Below are 25,336 nucleotides of genomic sequence, written 5' to 3'. Positions count from 1 at the left end.
GATACACCTATGGCTACAATCAGTGTATTAAGAATAGCTTTACTGAATTACATTTCTGACTATCAAACCAGTATATCACATCTGACCTTTTGCCATTGCTCTAAATGCTTAATACCTGCTCTCTCCCTGTGGTAACTACAATCTTAACTACTTAAAATATCCTAAAGGAGCCACAACAAAGGCTCCCCATTCCCACTATACAACACTAAAGTTGAATGTAGTTTCTAAGCAGTACTGGAAGTTTCCAAAATTATGACATCTTTTGGGTACTGCAGTTTGGATTAAGAAGTCAATAATTTATGTTTGAGAAACTATCATTAAAACCTCTCTAGCATATCATTATTACAAATAGCCACCATATTGTAGTGAGCTCTTGATCAAAATGTATTGTCTTTCACGGCATTCTAGCTATCATTTTAAACTAAATGTTTTTTCCACTTTTAACGGAGCTTGGAACACATTTATGTATCAGAAAGATGTATAACTGTACTGTTAACAGAGGCTCCAGTTTTTCATTGAGGCCTATAAACTTAAGGCTTAGTATTGGGATCTTAAAAAGTTTTCCAAAATCTCTACTGATGTGAGAGAAGGTATAGATGTTCTGAATCCATTAATGCAAATCAGAACAACATAAATACCTGAAAAAGCCTGGCCTAATGCAAATATATTGTATTTCAAAGCAGAAATTTGCTTGTCATATATTCACTAAGAATCAACTAATAATTAATGTAAAGAGAAATGAAAGCCAATATATATCTTAATGAAAGGAAAAGTCCAAAAAAGACCAGACAAATAGTGGTCTGTTGTCCTTGCATCAGCAACACATTTTTAAGGCAAAGTTGACTTTTACTTGGGACATAATTTCTCTTCACAGTTCTATTTTGACTGAGTAGATGTGAAGCTCATTCTTTGCAATCCTATGAAAGAGGAAGTCTGCATTAAGATGGATTTTCTGGTTTTCTCTATGAGAGTATTTTCTGCTTTTGAATTTTCTCTGCTGCCAGGGGAAGCTGGTTGGTTCCTTGGACTTTATAAAATGGTATTGCTATACCGATAGCAAATAGGTAGACTAGAGTGAAAAAGTTAGGGCCTTGTGGGACTATTCATTTTTGGTTAAGTTAATAGCAGGTGCTTATATCTAGGTGCCTATTACTCATGATAATGGTGTACTGCACATAGATTGCTGTTTGATAAATTTAATTCATACTGTGCAACCAAGTATGTAAAAGCCTGATCTTACAAAACTGACATTTTTATACATTACAGACGGTCAAATAGGCACAGAAAGTAAATGCTAAAAGACAAATATGGGATTTTCAGTGGAAGCAACAGAGCCCCACAAGGCAATCATTTTGGACTGTGATACAGTATATGAAACACTGAGATCCCTTGAACTGGTCTTTTGGGTATTACCCCAATGTACTTGTAGTACCTCTGATAATACTGCTACCACAGCTAACAAGTACAAGCCATATGGATACGAGGATTCCCTATTTGATATAAAAGGTGTTTCTCATTAGCTCTTCAGGCATTGTATTATAGACATTTTAATGTGTTAACGCACATTAAAATCCTGAAGGCGTTTTCAAAAGTCCTGCAAATGCTTCTTCAGGAGCATACAAGAAAGGGTTTTTTTGGATAATGTGAAATGAATAAAAGTTATACACTGGCCTTATTTCATCCTGACACACTGATCATAATCAGTGCATTTTTGGTCCTATACTTTTTGGTAAACATCAAGAGGTCTGAACCATAAATTGCTGAGAAGAATACTATGACTCACAAGACCCTGGGAATAATTCTTAACATGTCTTGACTTTGTATGTTGTAGCTACATTGATTCTAACAGAGTTATTCCAATTGTAAATTGACAGAAGAGACAAAAGAATCACACATAGTGTTTGTTTATGTTATGTACGTGCGTTGCTATGAGAGTTGAATATTGTGAAGAAGAAACATCTGAAAACAATATCTCTTTGGAATAATCTCTGCTGTGCAAGATTTATTCTGGGGGCAGTTAGCCCATCCTGATTCACAGATCTTTTGTACAGAGTCTTTCCTGTGACTTAAGTGGTGGCCTTGCCAGATGATCTCCTGGATGACTGCTTCTCTGCATCAGCAAATAAGGTAACTCATGTTAATGTTTCCAACCTCAAATAAGATTTTGAAAATTGGGGAGGAGTCTTATAAATAGATACTGTCAAAACTAGGTTACAATAAACATTTTGTACTTCCCGGTCCTTAGGTAATTTTATTTTAAACAAAAGCAATGCTGTCTAGTTCAGCAACGTCTGGAGTAAGGGTGACTTCTGTGAAACTCTTACTCAAAAGTAAGAAACACTTACTTTTGGTTTTATGAGTTCATAGAAAGTGGGATATTTGCAATTTTTCCTTCCTCTGCTGTATTATTTAAAGACTGACCTCCATCTGGGAATGCACTAACTCTGTCAGTCAACAATAGATGTTGTAACTGTGCAACATTTTACTGTTCTTCTCTTAGCCATTTCCAAATCACACTATGGCTTATAATAAATTACTGATTGTACTACCGTTCAGGATCTAATTTCTTCAAAATTAGCCAGTATTTTTCCAGAAAAGCACACACACTTGCCACTCAGAAAATTTATCTTCAACAATGCTGTCATTTATGATTTAGTGTTTTTTTGCTGGAGAGCTGTTCCAGCATCCAAGTGAATGTGCAAACGTGCATTTCAATTTAGCAAATGAAATGGCTTGGTTTTGGATTAATAGATATTCACACATGCTTTAAATATGTTGATCTACCAGTCACGTTTTGTTAAATTATTTTTTTGATGTACATTTCTAACTGTTCATTTCAGGTTTCCCTTTGGACAACGTTCACGTAGGACTGTTAGAAATTTGTCCTTTATCACACTTCCTTGTCTCCTGGCGTCTTTTAATTCTTTGCCTTAGCTGTCAGAAATAAAACTAAACACAAAAGCAACAAAAGTTCTTAGCTACAACCTTTTTCTATAAAGAATGTTCTGCAATTGATTTCGTCATTCCCTCATGAAAGATCTGATTAGCAAAATACATTTCTTTAATCACCAATCAAATTAAGTTTCAAATATATATAAAATGAATGACCTTTACACAACTTCAGATTGGCAAAATTTTAGGAGAACTGAAATTGTGAATACTTGAGAAACTATTTTAACGTTTTTGGATATTGTAGCAGTGCAGCCAATTTCTGCAAAAGAGAGCAAGCCATAATCCTGAATAGGCCACTATGTAAATGTTTGTCATAATTTATGCCCAAGACCTGAAATAATGGACTGAGGTACCTTGAATGTAGTGAACTTCATTTCTGTTGAAGGAGAGACCAGCCATTACCCTAAGCTCACTACATCCACAGATTTGCAGTTGGACTGTGTTTTCTAGTACAAACACCCATTAATTCCCTGCCAGTTCAGATTCCATGCCAGTCAGGCGTAGAGTCTGTGTTTTTCGGAACTAGCTATTACAGCACTCCCTTATGCACGTTGAAGGGCGGTGCCCCACATAGTGCAGCTCCCCTATTCTGCCACTCTGATAAGCGCTTCTTCAAACCCTGTCTTCCCATACACAGACACCTTGCGTAGTTGAGAGCTCTCTGTTAAACTGCAACTGTGGTTCAACCTGTCCTCTTGAATGTGAGCTATTATATACTTAAGAATATATATACTTACTAATATATATACTTAAGACCACTGGATTGAGAAGTCTGACTTTGGTCATTCTTCTCTGATTATTGATTATAATGGGATTTTTTGGGGGGCTTTCCCGGCTAGAAAGCCTTCTGCCTTTGATGAGAAACCTGTAAGGCCACAAAGTCCAATGCCATTATTTCTACATACTCACAGAATCATAGAATGGAAAACAAGCCAGAAAAATTTTCTGTTGTAACTCATACCTTACTCTTATAATGAATAAGCTCTGATCAAGTGAATAAAATTATAATTATCATTCAAAAGCAAATTTGTTGGGTCCAGACTAGACTAGTATTGCTTCCTTCCCCACTCAAAGGCAACATATTTATTAAAACAAGTTCATTTTTATTTCAACCAATTTTCTTACATAGCTAATGGCTTTTTCATCTTCACAGCACATCGCTGAAGAAAAAAAGCTATGATTCTCAGAAATACCATCAAATAAAATCCTCATGAAAAATTAAGTTAGATTCTTCTTATGATAGAACTTAGCTGTTTTTGAAGATTCCCTTGCTCAGGATAAAAGATATCAAAGCAATTTATACTTCAAATCTCAGTTGGTAGGACATAATATGTGATCAATACTGATCAGACAGACCTAGCCTCTTGGCCTAGAAATTTCTGGCAGAAATGCAGATTCTAATGAATAAATCTCTTAGAAACAGATAAGGTGTAGTAGATAAAGGAAACTAGAGCCCATCTGAAGGAAGATTCTTCGAAGCCCCTTGAAAACCACCTGTCATACTGAGAGTGTCTCTGGAGCTATCCTCATTTGCGGATTCAGAATTATCTCTTACCATGCAGTATCTGCACCACGTTGTATTTCTTCTTTTGTAATCATATGAAAGCTATGAAGAGCTATAGATCTAGGCTTTGAACAAGGAACAGTTAGCTGGGATGCCATTTTTCACTCAGAGTTCTCTGAAAACTTTTTCACAGTAGCCAGTGAGGATAATTTTATCTAGTGTTTGTCTTGAAGGATAATGAGAAAGGATGCACCTCTATTTATTTATGAGGGAAAAACATAACCATTGTGTTAGCATTTAGACAGCGTATCTCGTTTAAAATTATCCTTAGAAACAAAACTAGGGCTTCTCCAGATGCTTAAAGTTTTATTTATGAATAAAGATCAACTTTGTCCCTTCATAAAATGACGGTAACTTCATGTTAGTTGCTGAAGTTAACATTTTCTTCACATACTGAGACATTTCCATTTGCTTATCACTTAATTCTTACACAGGTGCGCCTGGGAAAATCTGTTATACTTATTGTTCCATTACAGAGAGGGAAAAGGACGCACACTGAAATGGTACTATTGCTTTTTGCAGAAGTGAGTTCTCCAAGGCACTCCAAGAGCCTATGGCTTGTAAGGGGGGAGAGGGAAACCAGAGCGCTGTAAGTTGCCATCTTCTACTTGTTTCGGCCATCTTAATATCATAATCTGTTGGTTTTACTTATTGCTAATGTATTTGAAATAACAGCTTTGCAGAAATTTGTAATAATGATCTTAAGAAATTAATTAGTTAGCAGTTATCTAGTTCCTATAAACAAACACCCAGATCGTCTTATTTTAGTATTCGATGTAACAGTTGAGACATCTCTTGTTTTTAATTCCTGCAATGCATTCAATACTAATGAAATTTCCTGTGCACTGTTTAGAAACAAGCTTAAAAGCAGTGAAAAATAAAATTAATACAAAATAAATTTTTAAATGTTAAAAAAAAAACCCGTCATATACCATTATTTCCACTGAACACTGAATTATTTTAGAAACATCAGGATGGCAAATTATCAGTACTGATGTCCTGCATCTGCTAAGTCCAAAAATATGTCTTAAATATTTAGTCAGTGCTTCTGAGACTGTAACTATCACAAGCTGCAGCAAGGGAAATTCCAAACAGTTCTGAAGAAAAAAAATCCCAGTGAGAGCACCTAAGGAACAGGTTGACTCAAAGAGGCTGTGCAATATCCAGCTTTGGAGATTTTCAAAACTTGTCTGGACAAGGCCCTTGGCAACCTGATCGAACTCATCACAAAGTCCTCTTATTTCTGTGGGCTTTGTGATGAGGTGAGACGATGCTACATTATTTGGCTGATTTCCCAACTGCTAATAGGCCTACACTCTGTGTAGTGAGGTAGAGTGGATAAAATTTGCCATCTGTTCACCCGCCAATAGTCAGATGGTAGGAGCTGGAGATTTTGTAATATTAATGCAGTTAAATAGGAGAGGAAAGATTGGTTATTGAGCTATCAGTCCATGTACCCAACTCAGATTAGCATTAGAATTGCTGTGATTATTATTTATGCATGAAAGATTGTGTAACAGGCGACACCAAACAAAAATTTGTTGTTACAATGCATATTTCTATTCATAAAATGGAAACTTTAAACTGATACTTACAATGCAGATTTCCATTTTTTTTATGCTTCATTTTTGTAAAAGTTTACCTAGAGATTTGAACAAATCTTGCCATATAAATAGCACCACCACAAAGTTAAGTGTTACAGTGTTGTATTTATATTTACTGTTTAGGAAATTATCATGCAGGAATGGAATCATCAAATCTTTATATTTGATAAAGTGCTACAATAATATAGAATGAGCCTCTAGACATCAACCAGAACATGCTGTTTTGATGACTTTCAGCTGAGTGAAACTACTGTTTCCATTCATATGTATGAAACCAGTCATGTCTATTCAACGACAGTGTTTAGAAAAAATGGACAGCACGCATGGGTTTTCCTCTGAGGTGAATGAACATTGTCTGTGTATTCAATGAATGGTAAGCAAACATCCACATTTCTGTTTGTCCTGTATGTATTCTTCTGGATACAGAACTCATATGTCATGTAACAGTATATGGTTTTTTTTTCTTTTTGGATTGTTTACCCTTTCCATTGAGAACACACAAGGAGTGGTACCTACCAGCAGACAGGAGGTGCATTAATGCTATTTTTGAGAGGGACCCTATCTGCTCAGGAAGACTACCAAAGGATTGTTTGGTAGTAAATGTGCAAAAATATGTAACTTTACTTACAAGCAATATCTCAGTACTTACAAGTAACTGCACCTATGGTGGACAAAATATCTATTAAAACTCCTTTCTTCATAATTTCTCCGTCCTTAATTCCATTCAATTTTCCTTCGTTTTTAAAAATCTGTTCAGGTTTTACTAAAACAACGTATTTTGACACAGACTTGGCTTGCTGGTGTTCTTTTCCAGATGAAATCACTTTACTTTGGGAGCAATTTTATGATCCACTATGTGATATATTTCTATTTGTTGGGAAAGCATGTCTGTAAAGAGTAGCAGAAATTGAATTTACTCAAATTTATTCTATAACCAGGTGATTTTCAAAAATCATGGAGTTCTTTAAATATTTTATGTAGGTAAACATTTTGGTTAGTAGGAAATTATTTAACCATACATAACCACATACGTTTTCTGATACATTCTGTTGTTGTGATAAACTGGTCTTTGTTATTTGCTGTGCAGAAGTCCTTATGACTTCTGAAAAGTGAAGGAGAAATGGATATGTCGTGGTGGCTAGGTTGTGTAATTGTTACAGAGGACATTCCACACCATCGATGTGCATTATTGCTCTTATATTTACATACGCTGAGAACATGAGCTGCCACTGATTAGCTAATACTTTTGCTCAAACCTCAGTTATTCAGCTACAGTCTGTATATTCAAAAGCATAGTAAGTTAAGTTCTTTTAAAGCTTTACTCAAAAAACCACAAGTGAAAGTTTGTTACCTAACAGAACGGCATCAGAAAGCTCTATTTACAGTTCCCCGTCTTGCTTTCTTGCACTGCTGCTTCCATATGATATGACAGGATTTGAACAGCCAACACTGCACAAAAGAAGTAAAAAAATAAAAGAAATATAAATTAGAAAGCCATCATTATCTCAGACTGCAGTGCTAATATGACAAGGCAGTTGGAAATCAGATGAGCAATGAACTTGCAGTTGTCATGCTAAGAACACAGGAGCCATCCACATGGACTCTAAAGGCCTTCAACAATTAGCTTAGCGATTATTGTGTTTGCAAGAGTTTATATTTGTTAGTTTTGCTCCAGTCTGTTAAGATTATCATTCCTACTCAAAGTATTTGGCACTTCCTATAGTCTCCCTTCTTCCTAGCAGTTTGTCTCCCTGTCTGAAGCCAAATATATTATAAAATAAGATTTCAGTACTTTTAGCTAAAACTCCCCCCTCTATTTCAAACACTACCTTATGCAGAAAATTAATTACGTAACAAGGAACTTTTAAGGCCCTATGGAAGATAAATTGTATCAACATATTATTTATGGTTAAAAAAAGCTGAGATGTGAATTTGGCACAGGAAAGGCAGGAAATAATAGCACAAAAGCACATGTTCAATAAAATTAATGCCCTGTTGTTCAGCCTTAGTGGTATCACAGGAAACACTTCTGCAGGAGTCAGTGCAAGCTCTTCTGCTAATTGAAAGAAATGAATCTTACAACCTAAGTGTCTACGTGTGACAGTGACATTGCTGGTAAGTCACTACCTAGAATATACGTTGAAGACAATCTGTAGAGCTTTAGCTGCAGAGACACAAAAACATACGGCTCCTCAGGGGCAGGCAGTTCCTTGTGCAAGAAGAAAAATAAAGAGCTTTGTGCTGATGACGTTGTTTTTGTTGTTTTTCAGCTCTTCGTTCTGACTTGAAAGCTTAGTAACTCTTCATAATGGCCAGTCTCTTCCTGTTGCATCATTCCCATTTACTGGGACAAAAGACTGCTCAATTGGCAATAATCACCAACAATTAAGACTTTTTTTAGTAACCAACTGGTATTACCCAGTGGTGCGCTGAATTCTGCAGTCACACAGAAGCTGTATGGGTTGGTAGCTGGTATTCGCAGTTCCAGTGTACCCCATCCGTTCCCAACTTAACGAGCTGTTAGAGAGGTTTTTGTTGATGCTGGGTTTTTTGTATAGCTTTATTTAAAATCCTTTAAAGCACGCCTCATTCTCTGATAGTCTTCAATTATTTCAATACCATCCACTAGGGAAAAATCTATCATTGCAACTGTGTTAGATATCACAACGTATTGAGGCTATAGGTTCAGGGACAGATTTTTGGTCCTTTAAATCAGAAGGAACAAAAATGGCACTAACTCCACATAAAGCCAATTTATCCACATTTGTGCACAGAACAGGCTGGCAAAAGGGCTAGCATGCAACATGTGCAGTAGTGAGTACGAGTAAAGCATTTGACAGCACTTGTGCAAGAACTGCCATAGACTGAGAGAGGGAAAAGGCTTCCAGCTCTGCACTGACCCTTTAAATTTTAGAGATCCGGCAGCAGGTGCCCACAGGAGGCTGTGGGAAGCGGACGCTTTCCACTAATGACCCTTGCCAGTATTTGCATGCTTCTCCAGCATTCAGCGAAAGGACTTTCCTGGCCAAAGCTGTATCTAGACCATCCTGTTTATCAGCCATGGTAGGCCTGAACTTTGGTCTTAGTGATGTAAGGGTCTGTCTTATGCATTGAATCTTTGATGCTGAAAAACACTTGCAGAAAAGGCAGGCATAGATATGTAGACTAATGTGGTACTGCTGTGGCATTTTTCTATTAGAACATGAAACAAGCTGCTAAAAAACGGAGTCTTGTGTTGCTTGGGTGTTCTGGACACTTTATGCTTTGTCATATATTTAACAAACTGAAAAATGTGTTTGATCAATCAGCATGTGGATGAGGGTGGTCTTGGGTATGTGTCTAACGCACAAGTAAATTTATGGGACACCCAAGCAGAGCTCTTTGGATTTGCCTCAACTACAGCAAGAGGGAGCTTGCCAGTATGAAACGGAGGATGTAACGCAACCAGAGGGGTGACAGCCACTAACGGACCTTTCCTTTAGGCATTTACTGAAATCTTTTCCATGACTAGCTGTGGTTTCATAACATCTCCTAGCACTAAGCTCCACGATTTAACTGTATGTTGTTTAAAGCATATTTCTCTGACACTGTTAAGAGTCTTCTGATCGTGTTCATGTGGTCTTGATGTATTTTTATATATTCTGGAGGCCGGCATCCTATTGCTAATACTAATTTGCCTTTTTTTTGGAACACATTTTTAGAGTGAATGTGTTATTTTGAGCTTTAAAGCACTGTTCTTCCATGAGTTCAAAATGACTTTATGTGAACAGCCCCCCTGAAACTTGAAACCCATTGCAGCATCAGCATTAATACCCGCAGATTCATCGAACAGAGCAGCACGCCATCATCCATTTTCTCTGCAGTGCTATTAACTCCCTAGAGTTGTCTTCTTGTGCCCGTCCGTTTCCTCTCTGAGTTTCCATGTTACTTGAATGACTGCGTTAACAGAAGTTATAGTTGTCATACTAGCTGTAAGAACTAGCCAGGTTCAAATTAATTCCAACCAAAAAGGGAAGCTAATAGATGTTCATCCTAGAGGCGGTAATAAGAACATATATATTTTCTAAATAAACTGGTGAATATGAAAGAGGACACTACCTGCTTAAAGCTTCAAAGTTGTCTCTACAAGCCCTTAGGCTTTATCTCTAATGCCAACGCGGCTTTGGACAGGCATCACCTGACTGACCGGTATCGGGTCGTGGGGCCTTTCACTGTCAGTGTCCCGTAAGCCTCCAGTTAAAAATAAATACATTTTCCGAGGGGCTGGTGAGAAGCGGAGATGCGGGCTCCAGCAGGAGGCACGGTTTCCTCGGTTTTGCCGGGGCTGGCGATCGCCGCCCTCGCTAGGAACAAGATGGCGGGCGGCGGGCGCCACCCCCGCGCCACACGGCCAACGGTCGCCGGGCCGCGGCGCGCTCCCGCCGCGGCGCGGGGGGGCGGGGCCGCCGGGGCGCGGCACCCGCGGGGCGGCAGCGCGCCCCGCCCCCCGTCACCTGACTGCCGGGGCCGGGGCCGGGGACGCGCCCGCCGCCGCCGCCGCCCCCGCGCGCCTGCCCCACCGCCTCCGCCATGGTGCTGGAGTCGGTGGTGGCGGATCTGCTGAACCGCTTCCTGGGCGACTATGTGGAGAACCTCAACAAGTCCCAGCTCAAGCTGGGCATATGGGGGGGTAAGGAGCCCCCCACCCCCCCCTCCCCCGCCTGCCTGTGCTGAGGGCCGGCGAGGCGAGGCCGCTGCCACCGGCTGGGCGGCTGCTGGCGCCGCGGCGGGGAGCGGGTCTCGTCGGCGGCGGGTCCGCGGAGGGGGCTGCTCCCGCCCCCGAGGGGCGGCGGGCCGTCGGGGCTGCGCTCCTCCCGCCGCCGCCGGCGAGGGGCGAGCGGGTGAGGGGCGGGCGGCGGGGCGGGGCGCGGCCCCCCGCGGGGGGCGGGCGGCCGTTGCGCCGCCTCGAGGCCGGGGGCCGCCCCTGGGGGAGCCGGGCGCCGGCGGCTGCGGGGCGGCCGGGCCTTGGCGACCCTTGGGGGAATTTTGCTCCTTCTTCCCCAAAATGAGGGGCGGGGCGGAGGGGCGCCAGGCGCAGGTGACTTCCCCGAAGTCGTGTGTGGTTAACGGAGCGGCTCTCCTGCAGTAGCGTGGCATGGCTCTTCCCAGTCAACGCGTTCAACGTTTAAGTTTGTTGCTCTTCAGGCAAGCGAGAAATAGCTGAATCGCTGTCTAGGGAAATCTGGCTGTCTTAGATACATGAGCGATGAGATTTTCCTCATCTTCCTGATGTTGCCATGGTAGTAAAAATTCATGTTTTTAACATTTACAAGTTATTCAAAATACCAGTATTATGAGCAGAACATATCACTAAGGAGTCTTGTGTTAAAGCACCCGGAGGTATAGTTGGTGTGCGTTCTTCATCACGTATAATTCCCTGTGCCCACGTTCCCTTTGGAATTCTTGTTACGTTGCCTATTTCAGGAAAAGTTGCTGCGTTTAGGAAAACAACCATGCAAGTGCCTTACATCTTTGTGGTTTTATGGTTCATGCTGTTCTTCCCGCTATGTAAAATCAACACAAGTGAGAGATAGCACCATCCTAGTCTACACTACCTTGAGAGAACCGCGATTATCATTCATAACACAAAGTGAATAATGAGGATGATAGTAAGAAAGGTATTATTAGGCATAGTTCATGATGTAGAAACATGCAGAAGTATAAATTAGTGATATTTCCATAATCTCTCCCACTGTTGGATTTTGCCTCAATAATGAGTGTTAGTGATTCATAAATTAGCTATTTATTATGTTACTCTTTAACATTTTATGCTATCCAGTAACTGGACATTTGATTTTTGATTCTACCCTTGTGTTCTTGGGATGGTTGTATCTGCGTTCCTTTCTCCAACTTGCGTGATACTATAGTTTAAATCACTTAATCTGTACTTCTGTTTTTCTTCCATATAGGTAATGTGGCACTGGACAATTTACAGATAAAGGAGAATGCATTAGTAAGTATTTTACAATTTTTAAATTTTTTTTTTTTTGGATCCAAGGACTAAGTCATAAGGTAAAATACTATTTACTGTAGGTCCTTGCTACACAGTGTGCCTTGCTTACAAGAACTAGTAAAAAAGTCCTTAGTTAACTTCCTCTGATTTTATTCAGGACATTGGAATAGAGGAAGAAAAAAAAGCTGTGGGTTAAATCATAAATGTGCTTCTGTCTTAAATATGTGACTTAAAAATTAGCCATAGATTTTGAAGTAAATTTTCAGTTGTTACTGATGTGCGCACGCGTACGTAGCCTGTCCTAGTATTTGAGGCTTGAAATAATAAAACTTTAAGTAAGATATTTTGATATCTCTCTGTTACCATGCCAGTCTTTCTGTAACACGTAGAGGGTTTAATTTCTGCTGTGACTGCTACTGTATTATCATATTTCCATTACCACTTGCAGGTCCATGCAGAAGACGCTTGTGTGTCTTTGAACACCTTATTAGGTCATATGGTTGTGCATAAGCCTACATGTTCTTTGCAACTTTGTTTGAATAAATGGGTTTCTGAGGCCTGCCTCCCTCCTGCAAATGGATTGATATAACTAAAGGTTTTTGAAAGACTGCTTTTCTCAGGTGCTGATGTGGGCATTAAAGGAGAAAAGGTTCCTCCTTCGAGGCTGGTTGAGGCTTATGTTTCTGACTTCCTGCATAAGTTGATGATTGTTTAAAACTGGCAAAGAAAACATTTGTAAGAAAGATGTGTACTCTGTGAACATTCAATGCGCCATCCTGTTCCTTTTAGAATAGGAGTGATGGAATGGGGGAAGGACAAGAAGCAGCCTGCATTAAGTACACAAATTCTTATCTGACAAAGTATTTGTTGATTTTTTTCTTTTTTATATTCTTTAATGGAGTTAATGAATGGCTGTACTGCTGAGACAATCTTACTGCAATCTTTACTGTGCTTCTGCTTTCACTAAAGAGATTTTGCACTTTCTCGTGAATAGAAAATATGTTGGATTTTTGCTTGACCTAATAATTGATTTTCTTCGTTGTTCTGGTTCACTTGTTTCACCCATCATTGATAACTTTGTTCTGCTTCGTTCTGTTTCACAACTCTGTACAAATACCTTTGTAATCTGGTAGTTATAAAAGGAAGGAAGAAGGAAAGTGGTATCTACTTTGTCTAGCTATCTATCCTTCTTGTTGTGAGAGCAGGATTGATTATAATTCTGCCAGTTCTGACTTCACTTATTTCAAGTACTGACTTATGCGACTAGCTTTTCAACTCTGGAACTGTAAATAAGGAGAGTTTTCAACTGCTTTATACCTGTGTGGTGGCTTTCAAAGCAAAAGTAAATAAAGGAAGGTTGACGTTGAATATTTTTCAAATGTAAAAAAAGCAAAGCCCTTAAGAAAAGGAAGAGAGGAATAAATGGCAGTTGCTTTTAGAATTGTATTTTGCTGCGTCCATTTTTCCCTTTAGAAGTAGTAAAAGACCATTTCATTAAAATGGAAATCTGTCAAATCTCTGTCAAAATTTAGGCTACAGCTAAACGTTAATGTAAAGTCAACTTCAGAAGATTCATTTAAGATTTCTAAAATGAAATTATGCCTAACTATTTTTACAAATAGATACTTGCACACCTTGGGAATATAACAAGTTTTTTTTTCAAAATGCGTTAAAGTATTTGCTGACACAGAGTGCTGAAGTGAAATGTATTTCCTTTATTCTTTGAGGAAGTTGCTTTGTTTTGCATGACTTCAGTTATAAACCAAAGTGTAACATGGCAGTTGATGTTACTACTCCTTTTTTTTATGATGTCAGACACCTGTAGTAGTAATAGCAATGAAGTCTCCCCCATGGATTTCTCCAGCTTTATTATATTCGTCAACGAAAGTGAAAAATGACTGATGAAGAAGACAGACCTATGTTCTTTAGCAACCTGTTGCAAGTTTCTCAGGCCTCTGTTATTACAGTCATTTCTATCAAAAAATCTAAACTCTGAGTATCTTTACTTGAGAATTTCTATCCGGTATCCAGTCTGTCATGGTTCTTTTAAAATCTTCGAAGGTAATCTTGCCTGCTGCTTCTCAGTTATAATCTTGAAGTATTTTCAGTGCATTGTCGTTTTGTTTGTTTGTCGGTGTGAAAACCCAAGGCTCTCACTGTCTTTAATTCATGTTAACCTGTTGTCTTTACTGAACAGCTTAAAAGTATCTTTAATTTCTTGCTTTTGTACATCTGTTTTCTTCTGAGTTTGATCTTCTGAAAACTCAGGTTTTTCAAGGTCGAAATCATGGTCCTTCCCTCTCAGCAGGCTAAACTAATTTAAACCCCCTCAGAATTTGTTCAGCTTGAGTCACAAATACAGGATCAAATGGGTTAGATTTGCTAGATGGTATCTGCTTTTACATCACTGCTCCTTGCTTTATCAATAGCAGAGATCTTTGCTCTCATAATTTACTTGCTGTCTTCCTTTGCTGTTCCTACTGCTAAAAACAAAGTGTACAGATCAAACTATTTTAAGTGAGTTTACTTTTTCTCTCCTCCTATATTTTAATGGAAAATAAAAACTGACAGGAAAGCTTCCAGCTAAGCCTATCGACCAGACTTTTAACGTGCAGCCCCTGCAAGAGGAAGTAGAAGGATATATTTGGTAGATGTTGGAGAGTGGTTGTCAGCAAGAGAGATTTAAAGCATGTGGAACAGTGTCTAGGAATATGTAATTATAAGCAGAGAGGGATTAAAATATTCCACAGCTCTTGCTTTTCAATAGATTCTTTGAGTCGCTAGATGAAGAACATGCCAAAAAAGTATTGTTGCTAGTTTTGTCGCTTAAATTAAAAAAAAAAAAAAAAAGGGGGGGGGTGTTCTTTAATTAACACTGTCTAATGTTAGATCTTCATTGTAGCTCAGGACACTTTTTAAAAACTGGAAATTTGGCTGAGATGTTAATTGGGGCGATATTAATCAGTTTTTTGGGGCAGCGCAGTTAACTATTTTTAAATTGTAGAGGGGGAGTCGAGGCTGTTTTCTAGTATGCGGGAGGAGGACAGGTTTACACCTATTTCATTTGGGAAAATAGGTTTGCTACTTATAACCTTTGAGATTGGCATTCTTTTTAAGTAATTGACTACGGTTCAAAGGCCTGAAGAGAAGTCAAAGTGGAAGAGAGTTCTGGAAAATACTTTCTTTAAGTAGGGAAAGGAAACTGACAGCAGCTAGGGGAAGTACCAGCTGGAAATTCTCTGTAAGATTAGTTAAATCACAATGTTTTAACTTCATTTTGAATCTTTGCTTTTGAATTTGAGTGGATTTTTTTTAACCAGTGATTATATTCCTCGTTTTGCTGTAGGCTCTATAGATGAGATCCTTGGTCAGATTTTAATTTATGGTAATTGCTCACTTGTTCTTCCTATCTTGAAGCCTAGCCTGTTGATGTTTGGCAGGAGTTTTGCATAGAACTTAACATTGTTCTTAGTGAGGCTTTTTATATATATTTGGAAAAATTAGGTATTGTGCTGATTATCATAAACAAAAGACCTATGTGGCAAACTAATGAAAATGCAGAATTAAGTTACCACGTGTAGATAAAATTTTATTTTTTAATACCTTTTGGAGCAAGGCATTATTACACTTTCAGGAGAGTATTACTGGAAATGTTTAGCTGCTTCATTTCTATAGATTTTACAAACCATATTATATTTATGGATTCCTGTGTTCATGAGAGGATCGCTAAATAATTAGAACTCTGTCATATGGAGAACCGCTCCTATTCTGGAACTTCAATTCTTAGAGAATAGTTTTAACATGAGTAAAGATAATAGATTTTGCTGTGTAACCAAATTATCTTTAAAATATATTGGCCTGTTTAATACTTTTCTTTTTTTTACAGAGTGAACTAGATGTACCTTTTAAAGTAAAAGTTGGTCAAATAGGTGAGTTGTTGTTTCGCCAAAAATCTTAAGATTGAAATTTTAGTACAGTTCTTAAGATGAGTCTTGCTCCTGAATTTCTTTTATTAAGCTTTCTTAGAGAGGGTGATCTCTGTAATTTTACTTGCTGTTGAGACTGGTGTAGATGTCTGCTGTGACTATGCTAATGAAGTCATAGAATGTTGTTTGATCCTAGCCTGTACAGGCTAGGTATGAAAAACAAGTCTAAGAGGTTCTTTCCAGATACATGAATGATTAAGGGAGCTGTTCGGTACAAGCAAAATGTGTGTGGCTTTTTAAAAGTTACATTATCAATATGAATAACTTAAGATTTTTGAAAAGTTGGCAAATAGTGCTAGCAGTTAAGGAACTCTGAAATACATTGTTAAAGATGGCTTTCACTAGTGCTCGGCATTGCTTTTTCAAATGAAGCCTTCATGGGAGAGGAATCCATCATATTTCTTCAGTGTCCTTGCAAAATCATGTTCATCCCAGCAAATTAAACTCCAGTCATGATCTTACTTTTTGATCTGAAGTCTTGTGACTCAAACTGCATCTACTTGCTTAAATCGGTGGCTTATTTTCTACGCATGTATTTTCTCTCTTCAAGAGCTGTACAAGCTGCTTAGGCCCACACAGGTCCCGCCTCGCCTTCTGAGGCGTGTGGAACTTCAAGAAATGGGGCTAATGCCCTTCACTAACTGAAGCATTGTTCAGCCTAAACTCAGGATAGATTTTTGCCTTGAAGTAACTACATTTTTGTTTGTTTAGATAAACTTACTCTGAAGATTCCTTGGAAGAATTTGTATGGTGAGGCAGTTGTTGCAACTCTAGAAGGCTTGTATCTTCTCATAGTTCCTGGAGCAAGTACGTAAACTGTTCAAGAATGCTGTGAAATAAAATAACGGAAGAGAAAAAAGTATTGAAGGGTACCATGTAATTGAGTACATAATAGCAAGTAGTTCACATAAGCTGCCATTTGTACATTCTGTTCACTCAAGGAGATTTCTAGACAAATGCTGGTAAATGAGTGCAAGAAGGGTGGCAGGAAACAGCACCTGTTGCTGTTATGGAAATCCTTGGGTGTATCCATTTTAAGTTGAATTGAACAGAGAGGCTCCCTCTGAAGGGCACTTACTGTGAACCCATTTTTTTTGTTTGCGTGGTCTAGATACTTGGACTGTTACATGAAGTAGTGCATCTTAGCAATAAAAGTAGTAATTCCGTTGGAACTGATTTTTAAGGAGAGGAAAGAAGATCAGAGAATTTGATTTGTTTTCTCTGAAATCAGAAACTCTGGTATATTAAGTAGACTTTCAGATTTCTAGAGCATTAAATGTAGGTATAGCAGAGCTTGCAACCTGCATTGTATTGCAGAGTCCACCCTTAAAGGAGTCTGAATTTCCACCTTTTTAAGGATGTGGAAAGGTTCTTCATTGTGATTGCTGCATCTCTTGTGGTATAATGCTTAAACATTGGTAGGATCCTTGTGCATGTTAACTACCTAAGAGTATGAATTCCAGAGGTGGGATGCAGGTTTCAATGGTTAGACCGAGAATAGCCTTTGTGTTGCCGAATGTCTTTGTCTTATATGAGATAATGTTGAATATATGAGATAATGTTGAATGTGGTATGTGTTGCTTCATTTTATAATATTATATATATAAATAATGTAATTATATATATAAATAATATTTGAAGAGCAGTGCAGTGCTCCAAATTTAGGATTAAAGCTGTCCCAACTTGCCTTGCAGGTATTAAATATGATGCAGAGAAGGAAGAAAAATACTTGCAAGATAATAAACAAAAGGAACTTGCGAGAATTGAGGAAGCCTTGCAGAAAGCAGCAGAAAAAGGTACTAAGTTAATAATGCAAACCTCTATCAGAATTTGGGACCTTAGGCTGTGATATGAAAGAAAAGCCTTGTTTTGTGGCTGACTTGCTAAATCTTACGTTTTTCAAGTATCTAGCTAATCTTACTACAGTTCTTTGAAAAGTCTTTTTTTTTTTTTGTTTCTCTGAAGCCTGAAACAAATGTCGCTTATGTAATTTACCGTTCAATTGTCCGTTTAACTTCCATTGGAAATGGGAATTTGATCATCTGGTGTTTTCGTGTATGTGTGTGTATATGTATGTATACTTTAAAGCACTGTGTGTGTGTGTGTATATGTGTATGTGTGTATACTTTAAAGCGCTGGAGAGTTAGGACTGAAGATAGAAGCTGCATTGCGTGAGACATTATCTTGCTTTAGAGTTTTAATATACGGATGTCTAATAATGCGATACTGTGTTTTAGAGGAACAGAAGTCTGTCCTTTTTTTTTTTTTTTTTTCCCCCTAAGTGGCAGCTTACTACATCCAGCATTTCTAAGGCTTTTGAATAAATTATTTATATTAAAATGATACCTCAGTAGTTTGATTCCTCATGCCGAGAACTAGAATTAAATTGAGTCGTGATTTGTGGAGATGCAGTACTAAACTTTCAGCCTTGGGGAAGAAAAGGCAAAGGATCATTCAACCTAGATTACTTTAAACTGTAGTTCTCACTCGTACTGTGGCCTCACATTTCAGTGGTACAGTGGCTTTGTTTCTGGCTTGTTTCTGGTCTTGTACTTGAATATTGTACTCGGGAGGACTCGTGCAGTTCCTGCACGAGCAGATCTCTTGCCTTTGCTAGATGTAAAAGTCTTAGGGCTCAAGTTGCACTACTGCAGCATGAATTCATAAGGAATCCTTTCTGTTGGCCTTCAGGAACACACTGTAGCTGCTGACAATTTAAGAAATATACCGAATATAAAATCATCAGAGTCCAGGAATTTTTAGCTGTATTTGCTTTTGTGGTTAGTACTCAGCATACTTTAATGTGTATATAATCTTAATGCAGTACTTGTGTTTATTTAAGAATCTCTTAACACAGAAAGTTCTGAGGTTTTTTTTTTTTTTTTTTAAGACACGCTACTCAAATTTTGAACAAACTGATCATATCACTGTATAGTTAGTACAATGTGATTGGAAGTGATAACAAGGTCTGCTGACATAAGCTGGCAAAACATTATTTCCTGTTTTCTAAGCAACTGATGTCTGTCATTATCAGAACTTGTATATAGAGACCAAAGCTTCCAACTCTTGCCTTTTGCTGGTTAGAAGTAAAATGAAAACTGCGTAATTTGACATATGTAAATAATCTTTGAAACTAATTATTCTGAAGCTTTGATTCTGACTATCGGATGTTATATGGAAATAGTAACTTAGCATGTGAATTTTATGAACTTGACATGAAATCATTTATTTAAAAAAAAAATGCATTTTTCTGGTTATTTGCTGCCATGTGGACCAAGGCACTCATTCACCAGATTCCTTGTATGGGTTGGAGAAACTGATTTACAAGGACATCAAGCCTGGTGGGTATGCATGGTTAACTGCTACTTAAATCTAGCAAATGAAAGAAACCAACACCCAAATGGCATATGTAGAAATGAGGCAACAGGACTTTGGTAAGCATCCACATATTGGTGGTTCCAGAAATAAGATTTTAATGATTGTGAATTTAAGAGTAAACTTATAATGATTGGTGCTGCGTAATTGAGTGGCTATTCAAAAAGACAGTACATTTAGAAAGATCTCCATCAGCCACGTGGAGTTCAAGTTCATAGAAGGCTGACAATGTTTTCTTGCAATTAAAAAAAAAAAAAGTACATTAAGTAGTCTGAGAATGGAGGATAATTACCATTATTTAAAGTTACCATTATTTCAAGTTCAGGCTGTCTTAAAACTTTGAACAGGTGAAATGAGCCATAGAAGACGGAAGACATTTAGCATGCATTTCCGTGGTTTTGTTTGTTTGGATTACTCTCAGATTAAGCAAGGAAACTGTCTGCAGTGAAATTCAGAGCGAGTTGTTATTATGTTGTATTTGCTGTACTTTTTTTTTTTTTTTTTTCCTTGAGTTAAATTTTCAGTAGAAGACTATTCTTAGCCAAAATTCCTTAGCAGGCTTTTGTCTGAGTGCAAATTCAGAATGAGGTTAAACTCAGGCTTGGACTGTGTTTAATCTCTCCATAGTTATGGATGCAAGTGGTCAAGAGAAAAATCATGTTGCCTTTGTTTTGTCTTGCATGTGATTGAATGCCTGAGAACTACAAATTCTCTAACTGAAGGAGGTTCTTTTTAAATATCCGCTATAGAGGATTCCTTGTACTCCTAAAATGAACCGTCCAAAAGAAAGCATTGTTTGTATTTGGTGCAGGTTTTTTTTTTTTTTTGTTCTTTGTAGAGTGACCACCATATAAGTGCAAGGCAGGTGGTAATCTTGGGAGGCACTTTCTCCTTTATTTGAACAAGCATGCAAGTAATGCAAAATAAAGGTCTTCCCTTAAATTAAACAGGCTGTTGGACTTGCTTCCTTCTTGCTCTAGCAGTACGTGCCTTTCTTATGCCAGAAGTTTAAAATATTAAGCACAGGCCAGTCTGTTGCTAACTTCATCTTCCTCTATGTGGGTGGAGAGGGGAAAGAAACAGTGTAACTGACCAAACTAACTTTCTTTAGAAAGCATATGTAAATAGTAGATTTAATTTCACAAATCCTTTTAAAGAATCATTATTTGTGCATGCCTTTTGTGCGTTTATAACTACAATTCTTCCAGATCACATTCATCCCCTGCTGTTGATTAGTGGGAGAATCATTGAGAAGTACTATTTAGGTTTCTGTGTACATCTTGAGAATCTTAATTTGGAAGTTGTGCCATTGTATGGTGGAAGCCTCTTGTGTTTTTTTCCTGAAGTCATGTACATTGTTAGCTGTTCAGATATGCCAATTATACCTCTGCCTGAGGCATCAGTTAAAATTAAAAACAAACATTATTGGATTACAAAGTTATTCACTAGGGTTCTAAGAAGCAGTTTTTCACCTTTAGAATTTTGCTACCCCTTTCAGAATAATTATTCTGTAGTTCTATTTTCTGTTCTTTTCATACTTAATTGATCCACAAGTTGTTTATGTAATGAATTCACGAAAAAGTCTGATATGTGTGTATTTATAGAGAAGCCTGGTGCTTCTTTGTAGTTTCTCAAATGCTTCAGAGAAGTCTGGTGCTTATTTGTAGTTCCTCAAACGCTTCAGAAGTTGTATAAGGAATATATGAAAGTTAAATTAATATCTTGACCTTACAGTTTACAGGACCATTGATCTAATGGATGTTTGGATACTTAATGTGAAGTTTTTTCTGACTGCTTAGTTTAGTGGAACTTTAAACCTAAACAACCTACAAATAACCAAGACTTAAGTTGCTTCCCCAAGACTGAAGTTGCTTCTGGAAAAGTGAATGTGCATATAAATTAGCTATAAACAATTATGTTCTATGTTGTGAAGTGTAGCTGTCTGCTTCCTTAACAGCTCTGAAATTCTTCCAAAGCTTTTAATGAGAGCTCACCAAAGGCATTCTGCTTTAAGACAAACTGTACTTTTCTTTCTTTCTTTTTTCTCCCTATATTTTCTTACATTTCTGCTTTACTAACTTGAATGTTATCTTTTTCTCACAAAAATTGCTTGCACTGAAAAAGGACGTAAGCGTAAAAAGTATAAAAAACACTTTAAGAAACCCTTTAGAGGTCATGGTCATTCAAAAGGTGGGTAAAATATATAGATGTAGTTTTTTGTTTTGTGTGTGTGTGGTGTGTAGTTTTGGGTTTTTTGGCTTTTTTTTTGTGCTTTGTTTGGATTAGTTTCTCCTAGTCTTGGGTATATGGCCACTGATATTTTATCTCATTTTGGAAAGTGAGGACACAAACTAGAGAGAGCTCTTTTTGATGTTTCCCTGTTCTCTGAATCAAATGAGCCTGAACTTGGCTGTTGTAAAAACTGCATGTGAAAGAGATGATGTCTGCTAGTCTAATTTTCATAATATTACAATAAAAGTTATATAAATAGTTCTATTGATAATATACTGATAATACAGTAGTAAAGTCTTTCAGCTATCTTTTTAGCATCTGTTCTAAATAGCTAACATACTGTTATGACTGACATTCTGACAGCAGTGAAGTTGATGTCTCTCCTTTAAGAGAAGATAATCACAGCCCATGACTACCAAAACAAAAGCCTTCAGCAGTAGTGTGTGACTTTTGCGTGGGTTGCCGTATCCCATGTAGAGATATTGTTACTTATCTGAACTCGGAAGGAGCAGCGTAAGCTAATAAACAGAGTAAAAACTGGATGAATTTTGTGAATCACCAGGTTTTTATTGCTGCTGTTAGCTGCATTTAGTTAGAAAAACGTTAATGAGTTGCCTGTTTGCACTACAGCTACTTGAAAGATGTGAAGCTTGAATGCATGCTTCTCTGCCCTTTTTTCTTCTTTGTCATATTACTTTCTGTTAATATCAAGCGGGAATTGTGAAGGAATGATTAATGGGAGGAAGAGTGTGAGGTGCATATAAAAGTGGTATAAAGTTTTTGCTTCTTCTTGGTGTTCCTGACTGATTCTTTTACTTGAAGTCAATTGCCTTCTTGAATAGAATTATTATATCATGTGCAGAGACAAAATGTTTTTACTGGAGTCTTCTGAACCTCTCTTATAGCATAAAGGAAAAAAAATTAATTCCAGGTTTTTTTAGGAAGATATACAAAGTTATATATTTGTGTTACTCTGCATGCGTTGCATAAGTAAAACGTTATAAATAGTTAATGTAGTCTGGAAATAAAACTGAGTGCAACCCTAAATTTAGTCGTAATGTGTGGTCCTTATTTCTCTGTACATGGATAGCCACGTATATGTCTTCAGCTTGAGCCATCGGTAGCATTTCCTACAAAACTATACAAGCTCGATAGGCTTATCTGTGGCGCTTCACTGTGACACCGACTTTGTGAAGTAGGTACTGTACAAGACGAGGTAAAAGGCAGCTAACCTATATTTTAGCTAAAATGTTAAGACACGATCTGAGATAACATTTTAGAGTTATGTTTTTAAGCAGTGAGAGTGTTGTAAATTCTTAGTTTTTTCCAGCATGCATATATGTTTATCTTGGGTGAGTCCTGCATGTATGCTGCTTCTGCTACCCTATCTTATTCAGAGTAAGTTCAATTATCACTACATGGCATAGAAAAGTTCTGTGAGGATCTAGCTTAACTGGCCACAGTATGAGTCTGCTATGGAAGAAATGTAGTATTGCACAAGGTAACTCTTGTTTTTTTTTTTATATATCATATGCAAGCATTTTAACATCTTCAGTGTGCTATAAAAGGCTGTAATGGACTGATCTTTTATTGTGCAAACATTATCTTCACTTGGTTATTCAAAGGTATTTAGTGCTGAATTACACCTTCTTATCTATTACCTAGTTGAAATTGCTAGTTAATTGCTGAGGGAGTCTTAAGGGAGAATCTTTTATCTTGAAAGGAGTGGGCTGAGGTACGTTTACCAAAAAAAACCCACCACCACCACCAACAGAAAACTGTTTTGCAAGCTAAATGGTTTTGATTGAAATTTGGGCGTAAACTTTGGTGTAGTTGCATGTTGTGTACATTCAGGTAAAGTTACGTCTTCGGAATATGGATGTACAGGAAAGTTACGTTCATGTGACGTGCTCTGTAATTAACAGAAGAAAGAGTTCTGTGGGGGTACAGACGGACAGGACATTGAACTTTCTAATTGTGTTTATCCTTTTTAGGCTAAGAGAAAAATGCAAACAATTAAGTGTCAAGTATTTACATTAGAGTAAACATTAAGTTTTCATTCAAATAGTTGTTGATATGGTTAAACTCAAGATGGGACTAAAGTACTGAATGCTGACTTTTTTTTTCCTGTAGATAAACCAAAGGAAGAGAAAAAAGATACTTTTTTAGAAAAACTTGCAACTCAAGTTATAAAAAATGTGCAAGTCAAAATTACAGGCATTCATGTTAAATATGAAGATGATGTAAGTACCTGGAACACCTTTTCTTCATTTTAGACTCCAGTACAGTGATGATTATGCAGTCCCTAGAAATAAATTGATACTGACTTCTTCTGTGCCTCTTCGGGTAAAATACCTCAAGTATGACTGAAAGCTATAAATACCTTGGATACATGAAATAGATATTTTCTCTTTTGCCCTGTTTGATGGTGTGTCCCTCACTAGATGTGGATAGTGGCCGTTTCTCACACGTTAGTGCGTGCAATTGAAGTACAGAATTTTTCAGTGTACTAGATGAGATACAGAACGGCAGGAACCGGTGGGGGTTAGAGATGAGTCAGAAAGCAAATGGTTAAAATACTTAATTGATGATTGAAAATCTTTATATAAACACAACTGAGACTATTCCATCCCACTTCCAGCTTCCTTTGTGAAGCAGGTTAAGGCAGTTTTTGATGAGATAGTTGCATGTAAAAGGGAAGGATTAGATGTAGATTGTTTCCAAATCTATTTTGGTACCATTTTCTTTCCCATACAAAGATTATTAGATGTTGAAAGGGAACTTTGGGATTTAAGTCTTAAACCTTTATACCACAGCCATATTAGTTTTGGCCCAACTTGTAGAGTTCTAAGAATACTCCAGCTAGTTTTGTTAAGCAGAGGAAGACCCTCAAAACAGTTCAGAATTTGAGCTGATTTTATTGAAATGGTGCATCTTTGTTGTGTGGGCGGAGGAGATAAACAGCTGTTCTTTTTTCTGTTTTTGTAGATCACAGATCCACAGCGCCCACTTTCTTTGGGAATGACATTGGGTGAACTTAGCTTATTGGTAATGTGCGCAAGAGCGTGTGTGCATGTGCTTACGTATTTGGTTTAACTGTCTTTGGCTGGGTAGCTGAAAGAAAAAGTTATATGTAATGTGATCAAAGTTTGTATGTATCTGGAAGTTTAAACAATCTTTCATGCATGCAAATGGTACTTAAATGTTTTTATGGGCAGAACGGAAGACTGTTGTGGAAGTTCAGGCTTTCCAAGGTTAGCCTTTGGTTCTTATGATCCAAGTCATCTTTAAAACTAGCTGAAAGTGTTTACCTTCATAGGGTAGGTTATTTCCAGGGCTAGTAAGTAAATTAGGACAAATATTACTTTGTGATAATGGAAATGTGGTATTTTGCCAGGCTTTTGAGAAAGGGAGGAGAAAATTTCAGTTAATCCTTGTTTCTGTTAGATGTTAAGGATTTTATAGATGGGATAAGGAGCTGAAATTTAAAAAAGGCTGAAAATTTCAGTGTTGAGTTTTGCTGATGTGTATGCATTCTAAAGAAATTGACTTCTGTTGTTGTCTGGTAGCACCAAAATGATGATGCATTTTGTGCCTGAAAGTAGAGGATAAAACCTCAAATGTACTAAAT

At 37.6% G+C, this 25,336-nt stretch overlaps 1 protein-coding gene and 1 long non-coding RNA gene across 7 annotated transcripts in view; one reads left to right on the top strand and one right to left on the bottom strand.

The window, feature by feature from the left end:
* Window positions 1–10,947, bottom strand: part of LOC104148342 (uncharacterized) — a 28,316-nt gene extending 17,369 nt beyond the window's left edge. For 2 of the 3 annotated variants that reach the window (XR_011143690.1, XR_011143691.1), the window contains exons 1-2: window positions 10,825–10,940; window positions 7,472–7,569 (exon numbers count right to left, since the gene is read on the bottom strand). This is a non-coding gene — a long non-coding RNA (uncharacterized lncRNA). Of the gene's footprint in view, window positions 1–7,471; window positions 7,570–10,824 lie in introns of all 3 variants that reach the window. The other variant, XR_011143689.1, reaches the window with a different exon arrangement.
* Window positions 10,604–25,336, top strand: part of VPS13C (vacuolar protein sorting 13 homolog C) — a 100,388-nt gene continuing 85,655 nt past the window's right edge. For 3 of the 4 annotated variants that reach the window (XM_068958197.1, XM_068958198.1, XM_068958196.1), the window contains exons 1-8: window positions 10,622–10,789; window positions 12,069–12,112; window positions 15,999–16,041; window positions 16,810–16,905; window positions 17,793–17,894; window positions 19,377–19,439; window positions 23,839–23,948; window positions 24,694–24,753. In XM_068958197.1, coding sequence (XP_068814298.1) covers window positions 10,690–10,789; window positions 12,069–12,112; window positions 15,999–16,041; window positions 16,810–16,905; window positions 17,793–17,894; window positions 19,377–19,439; window positions 23,839–23,948; window positions 24,694–24,753 — 618 coding nt within the window. In that variant the 5' untranslated portion in view covers window positions 10,622–10,689. Of the gene's footprint in view, window positions 10,790–12,068; window positions 12,113–15,998; window positions 16,042–16,809; window positions 16,906–17,792; window positions 17,895–19,376; window positions 19,440–23,838; window positions 23,949–24,693; window positions 24,754–25,336 lie in introns of all 4 variants that reach the window. The other variant, XM_068958199.1, reaches the window with a different exon arrangement.

The sequence above is a fragment of the Struthio camelus genome, chromosome 12 (assembly GCF_040807025.1).
Source record: "Struthio camelus isolate bStrCam1 chromosome 12, bStrCam1.hap1, whole genome shotgun sequence".
Lineage (NCBI taxonomy): Eukaryota > Metazoa > Chordata > Aves > Struthioniformes > Struthionidae > Struthio > Struthio camelus.
Note: the sequence above shows the minus strand (reverse complement) of the source record. Positions and strands in the feature narration are given on the sequence as shown.